The 19,423-nt window shown below is 44.6% G+C and overlaps 1 protein-coding gene across 1 annotated transcript in view; it reads left to right on the forward strand.

Moving 5' to 3' along the window:
- The window catches only part of PTPRT (protein tyrosine phosphatase, receptor type, T), a 714,397-nt gene that overhangs the window by 528,930 nt on the left and 166,044 nt on the right, over positions 1-19,423 (forward strand). The window contains exon 10 of the mRNA XM_011929203.1: positions 15,974-16,109. Within this exon, the coding sequence (XP_011784593.1) occupies positions 15,974-16,109 (136 nt within the window). The remainder of the gene's footprint in view (positions 1-15,973; positions 16,110-19,423) is intronic.

Consider the following 19,423-nt stretch of genomic DNA (forward strand, 5'->3'; position numbering starts at 1 on the left):
GTAAGAGCCCATCAGGGCCTCAGGCCTGGGGCACTTAAAGTGCCAGATAAAAGTCATGAATCAGGGCTCATCAAAGCTTTAGGATATAAGGTGGATGGCTGGACACAGCAGCACAGCAACCCTAGCTCCTGCAGTGACCCAAAGAGCAAGACTGAGAGCTGAAATGGGTGAAAGGATGTGGACATCCCTGAGCCTTTGACTTGGGTATCCTCTAGTTCCCCTTGACCAGTGCTTTGGTTGGTTCTGGAGTGCACAAAGGCCAGGGCTGTGCCAGAAGACTAGGGGCAGGGCTACAGCTGGAAGCCAGGAGGGCAGGTGACATCCAGGAGCCAGGCTGATCATTGCAGAGAACCCTCCTCAGCTTTTCTAGGCAACTGCTCATATGGCTGTGAGGCTGACACTACAGAATCGGGGAGGAGATGAGCCCTGGATCAAGTGCATAAGGATACTGTCCTTATCAGCAGTCTTAGAACAGATGCTCAAAGTTTGACAGACACAAGGCTATTGGTACATCATTCCAGCTGCCATTTTCTGTTGCCAGTCTCCCCACTGAATCAAAAGACTTAATGCAGAAGAGGCTGTCATATCCCTGTAGGGTGTTCTGTAGGAGGTGATTGTTAATGTTTGTGCTTCTTCAAAACAAATGTCTACTCAGGGAGCATATATGACTGAGGCTCTCACTGCACCTTTTTCTCTCCTGGGATATTCTCTTTAAAGCAAGGAGAAGTCAGTCTCCAGTCTTCCATTCAAACTGCCATTAAACTCAGATTCAGAAGTGAAGCATCATCCTTGCCTTCTCTTTTTCCTCATCTTCAGTATCCAATTTATCACGAAATCTGACCGATACTGCCTCTGAAATCTCTCCTGAATCTCTGTCTCCTTCTTCCTCACTGCTACAACTCATGTCTGGGACTCATAAAGTTAGTGTCACAGATTCCAAACTGGGGTCCCCATGTCTTTACATCAATCCCCTTCCAATATTTACTTCCCACTGAAGCCAGAGTGATCATCTAAAACAGAGTATTATTCAGGCCAGGTATGGTGGCTCATACGCATAATCCCAGCACTTTGGGAGGCTTACGTCAGTGAATTGTTTGAGCCCAGGAGTTCGAGATCAGCCTAGGCAACATAGTGAGACCATGTCTCTACAAAAGTAAAGTTTGAAAAAAAATAAAAAAAAGGTCAGGCGCAGTGGCTCATGCCTATAATCCCAGCACTTTGGGAGGCCGAGGTGGGCAGATCACGAGGTCAGGAGCACAAGACCAGCCTGACCAATATGGTGAAACCCCGTCTCTACTAAAAATACAAAAAATAGCCAGGCATGGCAGCATGTGCCTGTAATCCCAGCTACTCAGGAGGCTGAGGCAGGAGAATCACTTGAACCCAGGAGGTGGAGGATGCAGCGAGCCGAGATCACACCACTGCACTCCAGCCTGGGTGACAGAGCAAGACTCCGTCTCAAAAAAAAAAAAAAAAAAAAAAATAGCCAGGCATGGCAGCACATGCCTGTGGCCCCAGAACATGCCAGTGGCCCTAGCTGAGGTCAGAGGATTGCTTGAGCCCAGGAGGTTGAGGCTGAAGTGAGTGTGTTCATGCCACTGCACTCCAGACTGGGTGACAAAGCAAGACCCAGACTCAAAAAAAGAAAAAAAGAAAAGAGTCTAATCCTGATTAAAATGCTCCCAGGGCTCCGTTTGTGCTTTGGGATAACTAGCTTGAATCAAAGGCCATTTACCACCTAGTCCCTATCCCTTTTTTATCTCTCCAATTTTATTTCCTCCTCAGCATCCTGTACCCCATTCAAACGGATCATGTGAGGGTACTTGCCTTCTCACACTCTCCTCTCTTTGCTGAGATGTTCTCCCTCCATGGTTTGCCTTACTCATCCTCTACGATCAAGTTCAGACAGTTTGATCTCTGCAAAACCTTAACTGGCCCCCATTATCTCCAGATTGCACCCAGAGATAGTCAACTGGCTGGGCCAGTTGGCACAAAGAACTGCAACCCCCTCCCCCAGCCCTAAGCAAAGTTTTCTATTGAACATGGCATACGTTCAAGGTATAAGCATGTTTTGTTGGAGCTGTTTGGTTTCTATCAACTCTTTCCCTATGCCTAGCACACATTGTAGTGCTCATTCATTTGGCCCCATGCATGAATGATTTAATAAATGAGCAGATGGCTGACACTGATGGAGCATGTGCCAGACATGGTATACTCACCCCATCCCCATTTCTGCCTCCAGCCTGTGATGGTTCAAGCACCTCACTCTACTCACTTTGTACCATTTTGTTAGGCTAATTGTGAGTCACTAGTTTTCAATCCAGTACTTTAATTCCATGCAGACTCACCTGCCAAACTTCCTGGAGACTGAGTCTTCAGAGCCCTTGTCTGGAGCTCCCCCAAATCTGCTGGGACTGGTCTTGCTGAGCCCAGTGTCTGGCCTGGGATTGCATGGTGTTGGCCCAGGAGAGGTTGGGCTGGGGGCAGGAATCATGGGCAGTCATAGGGAAGACCCTGTCTTAGGACTCTGACTGTGCCGGTGTGGCAAGTGACATCTACTACAACCACACTGGCCACTTCTTCTACTCTTCTCACCTCCCACTAAGAGCAGAGATGCTTTTCCGTCCATCCTTTGAGGGAGGTGAACAGATCAGCTTTTAATACAGAACACAGTGATTCAGTGTTTCTGCTTTCAAAAGCCAAGGGGCAAAGGCTAGAAGAAAGAAAACATGTTCATGGTGGATTTGGCTGGAATCTCAACAATCAATGCCATGCTCGCTGCTGCTCATTTTATTACCGTTGCTTGGATTAGTTGCACTAGTCTGAAATTCCGTGCTGCATGTTTACTGGCTCCTCTGTCTGATCCTGCTCATGCTCCCACTAATCCTTCCTATAGATTGCCACTTCCTCCCATGCCCCTTCTCTCCTTTCCAGGCACTCTGATGCTAGCTGCAAGCTGCATGTTGCAGAGCTGTAATCTGGACAAAGCTGCCCTAGATGGGCAGATCTTTGCTTCTCCTCCCCTTTCTTGCCCCTCTAAGTCAAGTAATAGTCACCCGTTAGGGGATCCATTTGGCCAGAGTTGGTTGGAAAGAATTGAATTATGTTTCTGAGTATGAGCCTAGGGGAACCTCGGCCTCTGGTGCACCCTGCTATGCAGTTCAAACAAAGGAAGCTGAGACATATTGTCCTTCCAGAAGCCTTGTGTTCTGCTCAGTCCACAACCAAGCGGGAGCTCCCATTCCTCTTCCCACATGCTGTCTGTCCATTTGGCTGTGAGCCCTGTTAGAGTTTGCATTTCATTTAGTGAAATGCGAAGCTCCTGCTCCAGCTTGTAGCCCATCCCCAGGCTGTGTGGGTCATGACTCAGCTTCACCTGGTCTTAGAAACTGAATTGTGTTCCCCAAAAAGGTATGTTGAAGTAATAACCCCAGTACCGTGAGTGGAACCTTATTTAAAAACAGTATCTTTGCAAATGTAATTAGTTTAAAGTCAGAAGGGTGGACCCTAATCCAATATGCCTGGTGTCCTTATAAGAAGAGAAAAACATCATGTAAATACAGACTCATAGGGAGAAAGTCATTGACAACAGGGGTAGAGACTGGATTGGTGCATCTATAAACCAAGAAACGCCAAGCATTGCTAACCACTAACAGAAGCTAGGAAGAAGCAAAGAAGAGTTCTACCACAGTCTCAGAAGGAGCATGGCCATGCTGTCACCTTGATTTGGGACTGTTGGATTCCAGAATTGTGAGAGAATAAATTTCTGTTGTTAAACCATTTGGGTTGTGGTCATTTGTAACAACAGCCCTGGGAAATGAATGCACTTAGAAATGCAGTGATCCTGAGCACTGGCCAGTGGGCAGTGGTTGAGCTTCAAGGGCTGTGCCTTTAAAGTAGACAGACCTCAAGAAAACCTTGGCCAAGAGCTGCCATCCAGAATCCCTTTGGCTCACCCCATCTCCCCTGTGAGATCCCCTTGTTGACTGTATTCTACATTTGGCCCAGACAGGTCTCCACTCTGTGGCTCTGACTCTTCCTTTCTTGGTTTAGTTTCTCTCTTTGAATAGTCTTAGCATCTGCTGCTGGTCATGCCCTGGCCTGGGCTTTGTTTCACAAGCCAGGCTGTGGTAACATGTTCTCAGTGTTCTGGGATTACATGACCTGCAGACTGTCCCTGATTTGCTCTACACTGGCTGCTCCTGAGAAGCCTCTCCTTGTCCCATTGCTGCCCTGGGACTGCTCTGAGCTTCACAGGAAGAATTATAGTCAGGTCAGTGTGACCACAGCTCTCTCATACCGGCTGCCTGAAGAACTCTAAAGGGACTATCACTTTACCGCAGGGCATCCTAAAGAGTATGTGTTCTTCTTACATCTGCTCTTCAGACTAAACCCTTAATCTCTAGTGCAGGCCATGGGTGCTCCTGTCTGCAGCAGCTAAGCAGCTTTGAGCCTCCTGAGCTCCAGACTCAAAGCACAGATTCTACAAGCAAGGAGCCAGTACTGTCAGTGCTGAGATGACTCAGCCTCTTTGTCGTCATCAGCAGGGCAGTCTGGACCACAGGGAGTCAAGGTGGGGAGGGAAAAGAGAAGGTCACTGAGTGGTCACAGGAATGCCCCGATGTGTCCCACACCATGGATGACATGTGGAAATCAAGTTTGTGGTCTAGTTTTGCCTAAGCAGAGTGGGGCATGCCCTTTCCTGTACATATGTCTGTGTTGGTGCCCATCACTCGGCTCTGATTATTAGTTTGCACTTTCCTCTCCCCTTAAATAGTGAGCTCCAAGACAGTAGTGTTGTCTAATTAGCTCCCATGCTCAGCACCTTGCTATAGCCACTGTCATCATTATAATCCTAGCACCACTCAGGTTAGGCAATGTCCAGGACTATTCCTATGAAGCCAAGGGTTGAACTGATGCTAATGAGACCAAGGTAATGGATATAGTCCATGTGGAGGTCACTGGGCTTTGTCCAGTTATTTTCATGGCCATGAGCTAAATTTTATTTCTGAATAAAGTCTAAGCCACACTTATGGGCCAGTTTGACCCTCACCATGGATGCATACTGACTGCCATAACACTCCTAAACGCAAGCCATAAGTTGACTCCTGATCTCTGCTTTAGCTTTGACCCCTACCTCAGCCATATCCTGGTCATTAACCTTAACTGTGGTCTGACACCTAACCCAATCTACAAAGTATGCCCGATACTTGGTTTCTTAGACAACTTTATACCCAACTCTAGTCATAGCTTGAGGTCTTAGTCTTACCACAGACTGAATCCTCTGTCTACCCCAGCTGGGTCTTGGCAGCCCTCATAGGTTAGGCCTCCTGGGCACAAGAGAAAGTAGTTGAGGTCATTGGGAGGTATAAATGGATTTCCAGCTCACCAATGGTGAAACCTTTGAAAGAGTATGCTGTAGAAGGGGTGTGTCAATAATGACTGTCTGGCATCAGTTGGGCATGACTGCTCTTAAATAAGTCTGTTTTGCTCTATTTCCATGGATAAAAAAGACACTTTCTTAATAGAATAAAGGAGTTGTCTTGCATCCAGAAGAGGTTCTCTATCAGAGTCTCATTTAGCCATCTTTTGCAGTGTGTGTAACATGACTAAACTAGAATTTGACCTACACAGAGCATATATAGCGTAAAACAAGGTCTATCTGGAAACATAGATTTAGGAGACCAAGCAAAATCAGCACTTGAGGAACAATTTATTTGAGTGGCCTGAGTGCTTTCAAACAATCAATTAAAGCTACTCCTGTCTCACAGGGTGCTAACCTCCATTCGAGGCTGAAAACAAGGGCAACTTCTGTCAGCAATATTTAGCAGTTTTAGTTGTATAGGCTGTGATGAAGTCAAATCTAACCTCTTAGAACTGACTGGGTAATACTGAGGAGTCTGGGATATTAGAAATATGTATCTTCTTTGCACTTAACAGTACTTATTAAATGGTCTTCCACAGCAAGGGTAGAACTATCGTTGAAAACCCTGCATCTCTGTGGTGTTTTCCAGCTACTTAATATGGACTCTGGGTTAAATTGTGACTAAAAGCAATTACTGTCATATGATGAATTGAGGCAATTTATTTATTACTTGAGAAACATCCTAGGTGATGTCACTTAGAAGAATGATGGAATAATCCTTCTCAAGTGCTCTATTATCAACCAGATCTGGTGAAGGAGGCATTGCTTTGAGGCATGGGGAAGTAGTCAGCAATTAAAAAAAATTAGTCACAGCGAGATCAAAGAAAGAATATTGGAGGCAAAGCAGAAAAAATCACCTAAATTTGAACAAGACTTGTCTCCCTATGGAATTATATGGGATTGTTTGGTTGCTAAATATCAAGAAAGGTATTATAGAGAAAGCCCAGCGATTAATAATAAAGCTAAATGCAACATATGAAAGGCTTGGAGGTGGTGGTTGATATACAAGAAAAGTGAAAAGGATGAGGGAACTTAAGTTAAAAAGGTCAAGTTTAAATATCATTTGAGCAAAGTCTGTATAATTTGGCTCATGTAACAAGATTCACATGACATGTTCATCAATCCCTTAGATATTAGAATAGGATACGTGGGTGCGAGGGCATGAGAGGAGATAATCTTCAAGAAAGATGCATGAAATAGAACTGCATGATAGAGTGGGTGGCAAGCCCTGCAGGGACAGGCATCAATACAAAGAGATTTTAATGTGGCTGGTCAATGGAAGATTCTAGATCTAAATATGGGTCTGCTTCTTCAGATATTTGAGAAAGGACAACCACATTTCTCTGCTGAACAGTCTCTCCCCCTATTTATTAGAGTGATGACACAGTAGTACAATAGGTTAAAGAGAATAAACTGTGCTAGACTGCCAGGCTACCGTTACTTAGTCTCTCAGAGGCTGTTCCCACATCTCAGAAATAGGTATAATGATGGAACCTGCTTCATAGGTGTATTAGTTCACTCCCACATTGCTATAAATACCCAAGACTGGGTAATTTTAAAGAAAAGAGGTTTCATTGGCTCATGGTTCTGTAGGCTGTAGAGGACACATAGCAGCTTCTGCTTCTGGGGAGGCTTCAGGAAGCTTCCAATCATGGCAGAAGGCAAAGGGGCAGCAGGCATCTTGCATGGCAGGATCAGGAGCATGAGAGAGTAGTGGCAGGGGTGGGGGAGTGGAGATGCTACACACTTTTAAATGACCAGATCTCATTAGAACTCACTCACTCTCATGAGGACAGTACCAAAGGGATGGTGCTAAACCGTTCATGGGGGATCCAACCACCTCCCACCAGGCCCCACCTCCAACCCTGGAGATTATAGTTCGACATGAGTTTTGGGTGCAGACACAGATCCAAACCATATTGATAGGGCTGTGAAGATTAAAAGAGAGAATATATGTGAAGGGCTTAAAACAGCAGCCTGGATTGTAGTAAAAGCCCTAAATGTGTTACCTCTTTATTGTTCATTGTTAATACTTCGCATGTGGTCAAATATCCTGAGCCTTCTGTTTCCATCTTCTGGAAGAACTCAGTTTCACACCTGGCTGTCCTGAAAGCCAAAATTTCTCCATGTTGGCTTCGGCTTGGCTAAAATCAAGATGCAGTACTGGACATTCTCCCTGACTTACAAGTCCACACACCCCTCAAAAGTGGCAAAGAGAGGTGAGGCTAGCATCACTTGTTTATAAGAAGCCCACGCTGGTCCTTGGCCCATTTGGTGTCATATCCATCCTTCACTGTTGCCCTATGCTCCTGGGCATGTAGGTGACCCCTGCATGGGACCACCATGACTGCTGGCTAATGGGAGACTTTAATAAGATATGGTAAAGCTGGAGGAAGGGAGGAGCATTCTTTCTCTTGGGCTCAGGCCCCTTCTTTGGCAGTGACTGTGTCTACTCCATGGCTTCAGGTCTCCAGATGGGTTGACCAGAGTTCAACTTCTGTTGGGTGATCCTTACCTCTGGGCTCTGAGAACTCCACCACCTCTTTTTGTTTCTCCAGTCTGGGCTGGGTAGTGGCTTCCTGATACTACTGCCCTCTGAGTTTCCCCACCATTGTCTCCTAATCCCTGTATACTAATTCTCTAGTAAATTTGCTCTGTTTTAAAAGTTAGCAGTGGTTTCCTGTTCCCCGGTTGGATGCTGTCTGATGTGAGGCTGTGCTAGTTTCTGGTGATTATTTCTTCCTTTTTTAAGTGGTAAGGGTGGGAGTGGGGGAAACCTGATTTAATCATCTAGTCTATTTTTTTTTCTGTATCAACATCACGCTAGTGTAAAGTATCTGAAATACACATTTTTTTCATTTTTAAAAAAAAGTCAGCAACAGCATTTGTTTCTCCCCAGGCTTGTCACACCCCTCCTGTTTGCTACGATTTCAGTCCTCAAAGACTGCCAAAGTAGTTCATGATCACAATTACAAATACTCTCAATGCCTTGGGATGCAATTTGTAAAGTCTAGAGGCTTGAATCTAATGAAGTATCCAGATGCTCTCCTGCCAACTTCTTTTTTGTCTCGGACTTTAATTCCATCTAAAAAATAATCTGCTATTCTGAGAATTTGTTTCCAGCAAAATCAAGAAGGTTTATGGTGCTTACCTGACTTGAGAAGAGCCAGAAAATTGCCCAGCATCCTCATCTTTTCCCTTTTATCTCCTCTTGGCAAAACCCCCATAATCAGAGATGCCTGTAATGCTTAAAACCTTCACTGGCATAGAAGTACCAGCTTAGAGTCAGGGTTTCAAAGGTTTTCCCTACTGGGTGCCAGATACATACAAAGCCAGAGTAAAGACAGAGAAACTTGTCAACAAAAGAAGTCATCCAGTAGACGGGTAAACTGCCAGCAAAGTAAGATTTGCCTCTGATAAGCCACACTGGGGATAATATGCCCTTGGATAGCTGAGAAACAACTGTGTGTTTTAAAGAGTGCAGCTTTTAGGAATTGTGTCCCTGAGAGCTGACTTGCTTTCTTTCCCGTCAGCGATGATCACCAGCATGGGTTATGCATCCGTTGGGATTTACTTGGTTTTATCAGTTGCAATTAGATGTTCTTTATCTGTAGCTCCCATTTTTGCTCCATATCTTTACAAGGAAAATTCTCTGAAGTAAAACTCTAGAATTGGGCCTGTCACCAGTGAGAGCACTTCAGAATGAATCATTAATCATTAATTGCCAATCTCTTGCCAAATTATGTTATTGCTGCCATGAAGTCATCCAGATGTAAGCCTGATAAGGGCCTTGCCTATATGAGGAAAGTTAAGTGAATCACTCTGGGGGCTCTGCCTTTATCCTGAGGGTTGGATGAACTTAGACAGCGGTTACAAGGAGGCATTGCCCCAGTCTCTGTCATCTACAGTTCATAGACACAAAAAACCCTCGTACTACCCTGGAACCAGTGCTAAGGTCACATCATCACTGTGCCCCATATGTGAACAGTTCCTCAGAGTTTATCAAGCCTTTTTCCCTCCATTATTACATTTAATTCTTAGAAAATCCATGTGTGAACTTGGCATTTTCTCATTATTTCATAAATGAGAATATCAAATCACATGTGGTTAACAGGTTTGATCAAGGTCACACAACCCATTAGTGATGGCATCTAGATGCAAGCTTGCATATTTCCAATGTGAAACCCAATGCTTTTGACCAGTCTCATAAAACCATAGCATCTTGACATCAAAAGGAGCATAAGAAGTCTTGTCGTTCCTTCTGCTTTAGGGGGAGCAGAGGATGTTCCAGCCAGCTCTTGTCCTTGTTGATGACACATTTCCCTACCTTTGTGGGTAACATGGAGAGGGTCAGAGTGAGGGGGCAGGAATAGACTGCATGGGAGTCCCATGGCTCTAAAGATAATAGGGAGAATTCCTCTCACCAAGACTATGAGTATTACTGGAATTAAGGGGAACCAAGCTGAGGTAAGAGATGACGTCAGAGAAAAAGGTCAGCATCCTGTAGACGTGATGTCCTCATGGCTTAGTTATGCATCTAGGAAGCCAAGGAGATGAGAACAGAGACAGAGTAAGCAGGTAAAATGAAGGGCTGACTCTGATGCAGGACTTTGGAACCATAATGACCTCATCCTCTCTCTATACCATGATGCTGCAATGAAAGGGTCTGGGCTTTAGCCTCAGCTGAATAGCTCTTCCACATTCAAACATTTCCTGTGTTGATTCCTAATCTACCCCCTGTCACTTCTGCCCAGTGATACAGCTCTGAGCTTTCAAATTAAAGGGATCAAATCTACTCTATCTTCCACAGTGGCCCTTTATCTAAAGGCAAAAATTAGGTCTCATCTGAATCTTCCCTTCCCTAAGATGAAAAATCCTGGTTCAGAGTGATATACCTTCAAAGTCAATAATCTCTGGATCATTGTGCATCTCAATCAATGTATACCTGAATCATGTAGAGACCTTGTTACAATGCAGCTGCTGATTTAGTAGGTCTGGGGTGGGGCTCAAGATTCTGCATTTTTTATAAACTCCCAAGTTTTGCCAATATTCTGGTTGATGGACCACTTTTTGAGTAGCAAGGCTCATGGCCTGTCTTCACTCTGGAGGTCCCTTTTGAGAGGTCGAGTTCACAGCTGGACAGGACTCACCAGAGTGTTCTGACCAGTGCAGAGTACAGCAGGACAGCGCTGCCCTTGTTAGATCTCGGTAATCCTTGGTGGAAAATCAGCTGGGAGTGTTGCTGGGTAGCAAGGGAAGAGGCAGCAGAGAGACAAAACATGGCAACTGGACCCTATGTAAGGAGCTAATATTGAGGGAGGGAAGTAGACCTTAATAAACCAAGGGCCATGCCTTGTGCACCAGGTTTCCATATGTAAGAGTAGACAGGTAGCACATTAAAAGCCGGATTAAGACTCTGGGCTGGAGCTAGGAGGAGACTGGATCCTTAGCCATCACGGCATTTGGGGAAAGAGGAGAGAGCAGGATGCAGCAGCAGCTGCTTTGAGAACCGGTTCTGCCTTTGGGAGTGCTCAGAGCTCAGAGGACACAGCTGGCTGTGCCCTAAGGTCAGACTTGCAGTGTGATGTTGGAGAGGGAGTCTCCTGTCAGTGCAAGCTGAGTTCACAAGATTATTTTTGATGATCACATCACACAGGGGGCTCAAGTAGAGCCTTAAAGCTTCTCCAATTGGAGAACTTTACCTTCTGGTGCCTGCCTAGATGCCAATTCTGATTCGCTTGGCCTATTCTTAGATTGGGTCCTCTGGAGGGTAAAGATGAGGAAGATGCATCCAAATTCCTCCTCTTTCTCTCAGTTCCCAAATTCCCAGTCCCTGCTTAATAAACCAAAGTCACCCAGACTCAGAGACAGCTTTTTAGGGACTCAGACTGATACTAAGCCTGACTCTCATGGAAAGGGTAGGCTTAGGGTAAAAGTAATGCAAGTGTTATCCCACTGAAGGGCTTCCAGTGGGATAGCCCTCAGAAAAGTCCCTTTTGATTTTAGGGCCACTGAGTCAGACAGATAGCCTTCTATGTGTACCTACTGCTGGCATCTGTGAAAGCCCACCGCATTGCCAGGGACCCCATCAGTAGCCAACCCTGATGTGCTCTCTTATGACTCCCATCACAGGTCACATTCTGCTCCACTGAGCATTTAAGATATAATCCCTGTGGACAGACCTGACTGCCACAAAAGCAGGACCCTCCCATCCTCTGTCCATCCCTCAGATATAGGAGCCACACATGGATGCTGTCTTGCCTTTAGTCCAATTTCCTCTATCCCTGTATCACCTGTGAACCCTGTGAACACACTTCCACTAGGAACAGAGGCACAAATCTCCAGAGACTAGGGCAAGTTCCCCTAAAGAATGCCAAAGCCAAAGCTGGATTTTCCCTATCCCAGGGAATGTTCACATTCCTGTATCTGATGTTGGGTTAGACCAGTCAAGCGTGGATTTTTCTGAAAACCTCACTGTGTAAAGTCTGTGATTTTAGCTCTGCTACCTGTTGGCTGAACTCATTGAATTTGTCTAAACCTCTGGGCTCTGGACTTTCAGACAGCCTCTCCAAATCCCCTGAATGTTCTTCCGTGGCCCTCAAGTATGTTCTTTTGTAGGTTTACGGTCATTGCTGATGCTGCTTCTATTTAGGAATGTCTTAGAATTCTTTTGGGAAAAGTTTTCTAATACTCATCCAAGATCTTCACTTTCCTTCGTGTGTGGACTTGATTCCACCCTGGGAACAGCCTTTGGCACAGTTGATCATGCCCTCCTTTTTGAAACATTCTCTTCTCTTGGCTCTAGGATGCTATACTCTCCCAGGTTTACTTCCTACCTGTGTGGTCACTCCTGTTCCCCATTCAGGCTTATCTCCCTCTACTCACTAAATACTGCAGACCCTCAAGTCTCTATTCTAGGTCTGTTTTTCCTTACACTCTTTATTCTCTCCCAGGGTGATTTCATCAACAGGCCCCCATGCTTCAAATACCATCTGTGTACATATGACTCACACATTTTTGCCTCTAGCTCTGACCTTTAATTTAGAGCTCCAGATCGCATTTTTGACTACATACTTTTCTGGAGTATATCTCAAGCTCAAGTTGCCCCAGATATATTTCTCCCCTAAAGCTATTCTTTTTCCATTGTGTCTGGAACCCGTAAACATTACTGTCATCCACCCTATCACGCAAGCCAAAGATTTGTGGTCATTCTTGACAGTTCTTTCTCCTTTATTCCCCATATCCAAGCCATCAACAGATTTTATCTATAGCTATTTCAAGTAATTATCTCTTTAATCACATCTGTCTATCTTCACTGTCATCACCTGAGACTAAGCAACTATCAACTCCCATCTGAATGCCTGCAGTGATCTCAAAACTCATTTCACCAATCCACTTTGGTTCCACACTAACGCTGGAATGATCTGTTGGAAATACATATCTGACCATATCATTGCTCCTTGAATAACACTTAAATGGTGCCCTGTGTTCCTTAGGTTAAAGAACAAAAGCCCTCATTGGGGCCATAATATCCTGTGTGGACTGATGCATGATGCCCTCTCCAGCTTCTTTCTCATCCTTCCCTCCTTGCTTTCTTGCCTTGGTTATACTACATTTCTTTTTTTTCTTTTCTTTTTTTTTTTTTTTTTTTTTAAGCACAACAGGATACTTGCCCCATTGCACAGCTTTAGCCAAGGCTATTTCTCCTGCTGCTCCCATACGCTGCTTTCATGATCCCTTTGCCTGGTTACAGCCTGTCTTCCTTTGGAGCTCACCCCTATTAGGGGTGAATTGCTCCAAGAAGCAATTCATTTTTTTTAAATTATGCAAGTATCTGTTTACAAGTGTCATGTGCTTCTCTGTTCAAACCTTTACAGGGTTCAAGTTTGCTGTTACTGATTCTTGATTTATTAATTGTATTCCTCTACCCCCAACCACCACTAATTGTAGACTCTTTGAGAGCAGGAACGGTACCTGTTTTGCTCACCAGTGTATCACCAAATGCCTGGCATATAGTGGGTATTTATGATCACTTACTAAAGGAATGAAGTATGAGTCTCATTAGACCAAGCTAATCGCATTGTTCCTAGAGTAATAGGATCCTCTCTAAGGGCTCTTTGCCATTGCACTCCTAGTCTCTAGAACAGGACCTGGTAGCAGGCACACTAAGTAAAATTAGGCTGTGCCAATGAGTGAATGCCCCAGAGACAACCCTTCCTCCAAATCTGAATAAAAAGACTCCATCAATATTGAGGAAATTTGGATCTGAGATTCTCCCCTTCCTTTATGCTTGCTACATTGTGGATTAGCCACATCTCAGAAATCATGTCTCCAGCCTGGGAAATGGGGGCTGCATGGGAGCTACTCAGAACCAGCCCTGGTCCCCCCATCCCGGAATGTCAGACCATCCCTGCTAAAGAGGTGGTGGACAACTCTTTCAGGAATTCTCTAGGCTGTAGATGAGCAGAGTCTACTCCGTCAGTCCTGGAATTTGATGAGTTGGTTTTGCCATTAGCTTGTGAAAGGAATGAATAAAATTCTCATCCATAAGTCCTTCTAGGAACAGAATCTCTGACTCTACAAACAGCATAGTTTAGCACACAGCTCATGGCCACTCAGTGGCAAAATAACGAATGATTGAATGGATAAATAAAGCACACAACTGTGGTTCACTCACCCTCGTATTATGTTATAATTATCTGTTAAGCAGCAATGATGAGGAGGGAGGCCTGTGCTAGACGCTGGCATTAGAGAAATGAATAGGGTGACTTAGCATTCTCACTAGAGAACTGGCCAAGCAAACCCAACATGTCTAAGTTACAACAGCTTGGGGAAAGTGCTCTGAGAGCAAAAAAAAAAGGGGGGTGCATCAATGTGCTGGAGGGCTTAAACATCAGTGCATTTGGGGAATCAGGACCATAGCTTTTGGATAGTAGCATTCCTTCAACTCAAGACTCCGCTGAGTTCTATGAACACATGACTTAAAAAAGGAGAAAACTCAATTTGCTTCCATGAGAACAAATGTGTGTGGGCAGAGACGCCATCCCCTTAGCTAAACACTAAACAACCACAAACATTTAGGGAGCCCTATTACTGGTCAGAGTCTGTGCTAACATGGGAAAACTAAGATAAACGAGGCATAATTCTGCCCCTGAGGAGTTTGCAGAGCACTGGAGGAGACAGATGTGAAAACAAATAACTAATAATATTGGTGCATTGTAGTAAGAGATATTGTGAGGCATGTGCAAAGTGTTATAAAGTGTTAATAGAATTTAGAGAAGAGGGAGAAACTCTCCCAGGGGCACAGACTCAGAGGAAGTGTATTGGCTGATGAAGAATGCACTGATGTAGATGTGGAAGAAAAGAAGGAATGAGTTAGGAAAAGGGTGGTTTAGACTTTTAAGCTGCCTTACACTTAAAGGCTGGCACCAATGGGAATATAAACAGAAGCAGGAGGAAATTCACTTAGGGTGCTGGTAACCCCTGGACCACTCTCTAGAATGTCTGAAATAAGATGTTGCCTCTAATCCCTAGTACATAGCATCAAGACACTGGTTTTTGGCATTGTTTGCCTGCTTACTTTGCTATGGCATAAGCAGAATGGTTGTTTTAGGGAGAAGGGATTGAGGAACTAGATGACTTGAGAGCTGGATTCAGGGTTTCTGACCACTGAGGTCTAAAATCGGAATCACGAAACCTGTGGAATTCTGGCCCTTACCTTTATCAGCCGTGTGACTTTCAGCAGCTTCCCTTGGTTTTCTCATCTATAAAATGGGAAAATCAGTATCTCATCTATCTTTGGGAATGTTTGTGAGGATTGACCAGGCCAGATCCATGAAGTTACCCAGCACAGGGCTAAGGATATAGTAAGTGGCCAGTTACCTGCCTCCTCTACTGAGGATTATGTCAGCAAGTTAACACCTGGTAGAGTATGTTGCATTAGTATTAAATGCTAAAAATGGAATTCATCAGATTTAAGTGTTTTTTTGAACCCAAGGTGTATTCAAGTTCCCTTGAATATACAAACTTTTTACCCTACTGTTTGTTTCCTATAAAGAACAAAACAAAAACCTCTTTTTATCTTTAAAAATCTAGTGATTTAAATTGTGCTGCCCCAACATAAAGCTATTATTTCCATCATTTACCTAAAAGAATAATGTAGGGTTAGGTATAATTCCACAAGCCCAGGAAATGTTCCATGGTTTGATCTTAGAAACAAAGCAATATGAGAGAGAAAAAAAATTTTAACTTGATTTGCCTTAAGGAAAAGGATACTTCAACACAGGTACCCAGGTGAGAACCTTGGGCAACTCACTCAATTTCTCTGCACGTCAGTTTCTTCACCTCAGAAGAATGTAATGATCATCCCAACCTCACAAGGAATTGATCCTCAAAAGTTATTACATGGGACAATGTATGTGATGCCCTTAGCACAGTGCCTGGCACATAGTGAGCACTCAACTAAAGGAAGCTGTTGTCATTATGATGAATGTCTAGTCACATATGTAGGTGCTTTCAACATTGCTGTCCTTCCCTTTCCCCTCCTAGGTGCCTCCACTCAGAATTCTAACACTGTGGAGCCAGAGAAGCAGGTGGACAACACTGTGAAGATGGCTGGCGTGATCGCTGGCCTCCTCATGTTCATCATCATTCTCCTAGGCGTGATGCTCACCATCAAAAGGAGGTGAGTCTGCTGCTGCCCGGAAGACTCTGCTGACCCGCAGTGACCCCATCACTGCTGGGTGGCCAGGATTTTGCTCTGTTAGTCATTGTCCAGCAGGGATCTTCTGATATAACCATTGAGGTCCTGAAATACGTGGGCTGGCTGTGGTTCATTGTGTTGCTGTTTGAAGGGTGCATGCTGCCTGCTTGGCAGGTGGTCCTGAGGTGGCCAGTTTCTTATGGGCCAGTGGTCCCTATGACTGGGCCACTGCGATGTGCCATGGGATTCCATGTATCACGAATTGAGTCTTATAGGAGTTAACTGCTGTGTTGCAATCAATCATGTCATCAGGATAGCTCAGGAGCCCCAGGAACATAGATGAGTCCAGAAACACAGTTGCAGGAAAGTAGTGTTTTACCATTCTCACCTCCATTTGCCCATGATTTCCACTGGTCAAATAATAGCATCCCAGGCCACCCTCTTCATGAGAGATAAAGCCTACAATGGTATAAGAGTTCCCAATTACAAGTCCTGTTACAGGCTCTGTACTATGCCCTGTCCCACAAAACCTTCCCAGCAGGGTTGCTGTTGCTTGTTACCTCTCAACAGCATGTCTCCCTGGACTCCTCTGGCCAGCTACCAGGTTGCTCATACTGTGTGTTTTCTCCAGTTGCATTTCTCATAAAAGCAAGCATGCAGATTCCTCCCTTATTCCCAAGATTTACTACACCAGCATCTTCTGTTTAAGAGGCATTCACAAGGCTTGAGGATAACACAAGGAAATTACAGAGAGGGAAGAAAATACAAAGGGTAAATATCAGCTATCCCTGTCCCCAGGGTGCACTGGTTATTCCTCTAAACAGGGAGTCTTACTCGCCCCTCTCCTTAGCCCTTGCCTGCCACCATGCTAACACATCTACTTCCCACCTCTACGTCTTCTCAGTTTCAATGCCAGAGCCCCAACCTTAGTCTCTACCTTCCCACTCCTCAGTCTGTCATAGCAAACAAAACATTTATCCACATTATAATATATGTAGTGTATTGTACCCTGCTCCCAGGCAAAAGAGCCTTCTACGTTATTAACCAAACCAACACCTTAGCCTGAAACTCTGGGTTTGCTTATGCACAAAGTTCAGGGCAACCCCAAGAACAAGGGCTGGGAACTTGCTTCCATCTGTAGGATGAAAAATGCTCATCAAATGTGTTTCCCACCAAAACAAAGGGACAAAGTACCCCTAACAACTAATTCCAGCTTCTACCTTAGGAACCACATGAATATAAAATACAGAATTTTTTTTCAAAAAAAGCAACATCCCCATTTCCAGCGATCAGTGATTTAGCAATACTAGGGTCCAGTCAACCCTCTCTTGACTATGCAAGCACCAGGATGTCCCTCTGTCTCTTTCTCATGATTCTGCTTTGGATCAGTTGTACCTGCCTCTGGCCAGGACATTATACTGTGAGGACATCTTTTCTTGACATTTATTGTCTAATAGGACCATGTCTTGCCTCAGGCTCCCAGCAGGATGGCTTAAGAGCTAAGGTTCTCCTCCAGCCTCTGACGTTCCGGTTGGAGAAACTAGCGGTAACAGAAGGTACTATGTTAATATTGGGGGTGAAGAGCCCTTAAAGGGTTAAGGTCAACACTACATTGTCATATCACCATCATCACGGATAACACATGGCCACATTAGATGTCCCGGTGACTAGTCTGCTGCTATTACATGGGGTAGTATATGACTTTTGATTTCCCTGGGGGCAGTAAGCACGTTGTACGTGTAAGATCATTGAAATGTTTCTTAGAGTTACAGATGTATTAGAGGCAGAGGTGAGTTTGGGATTGTCCACCCAAATTATTGGAACTGAATACCTCTTTGGTAGACCTGGAATTTTCTTATTCTTTGCCACTGATTTGTAAATCAGATACGCTCTTCCAATTTTGCTCTTTCTAAAGCCTGGCTTAACCCACGTCACCATCGTCTGTGAGATTGTGAAGAAATTTCACTTCCTTCTCACAGCTATTTCTGAAATGTGTGACTTTTTGGGAGGGAGGAAAAGGCTTTATGTTTCCAGGGTGGGAGCAACTATAAAATGAGTCCTTTGTGGTAGTTTTAACCTCTTCTGAGTATCTTTATCATCTCTCATGTCTATCAAAACTGTCCATCAGACCCAATCAACAGGCATCACATGATCACCATTTCTCCCCAGGAGGCAAAACCTGGGCATTGCATGTTGTGGGGTGCTAATCAGTGTTTACATATATGGCATCTTTTGAAGAAACTAAGATACTTTGTTGGCCTAGCTGATTGGAACAGTTTACAGATGGGAGGGGAGGGTAAGAGGAGAAGAGGAGAAAATGGGGAGGAAGAGAGAAATTGCACATAGGACTGTGCTCTTTCCACTTACCTACAATGCCTTCCTGTGTTTAGAGATGCCCCAAAGGAAAGCAAAATTCTGTGCACCTCTTCTTTCCCAGCTACCCCCAGCTGCATATATATATATCACTGATTAATTGAGTCTGCTGCCAACTTACTGTTGGCCAGAATACTATCTACATCTACCTCAAAGGAAGATGTATTCAAGTCAAAGAAACTTCCAAGTAACAGGCTTCTCACCATAGCTCAGGATACTACATATGTAGTAAAACATACCTCCTTAACATCTCCTCAGTGTCCTATCATCACCTACAGTGCTTAGACTCAGGAGTTCACAGAGGCCAACACCTGCTGCAACCCATCCACTGGCTTTAGTTTGCCTGGGTCTTCTCCCTGCCTTCCCTGGGCATGGACATGGTCGCTTTCTGGTTTTTTCCTACTCCTAATATGTTCAACTGACTCAAAGCCTCCCTAAAGCTGTAGCCACAGATGTTTCCAGCAAACATAAGATGTCCCTAGCTTCTCCCCCTGAAGGTTTGTGATCATTGACTTTAGAGCTTCCTTGCCACTCTCCAAAGAGAGTCCTTCTCTTCCTATTAGGGGTTTCCTTTTATGACACAGAACTAGAAGACAGACAGAGAATGGGCTTGAGATCCAAGGATGAAGGGAATGGTTTAATGAAAAAAGCTTAATTAATGTATATTTAGATAACTGAAAACAAAATACAGGAGGGAAAAGAGAGAATATCAACAAAACCTGAGAGGTGTTTTGTTGTTGCTTGGTTTTGTTTTTTTTTTTTTTGAGACGGAGTCTCACTCTGTCGCCCAGGCTGGAGTGCAGTGGCCGGATCTCAGCTCACTGCAAGCTCTGCCTCCCAGGTTTACGCCATTCTCCTGCCTCAGCCTCCCGAGTAGCTGGGACTACAGGCGCCCGCCACCTTGCCTGGCTAGGTTTTTGTAT

Source organism: Colobus angolensis, unplaced genomic scaffold, assembly GCF_000951035.1.
Source record: "Colobus angolensis palliatus isolate OR3802 unplaced genomic scaffold, Cang.pa_1.0 Scaffold8, whole genome shotgun sequence".
Taxonomy (NCBI): Eukaryota; Metazoa; Chordata; class Mammalia; order Primates; family Cercopithecidae; genus Colobus; species Colobus angolensis.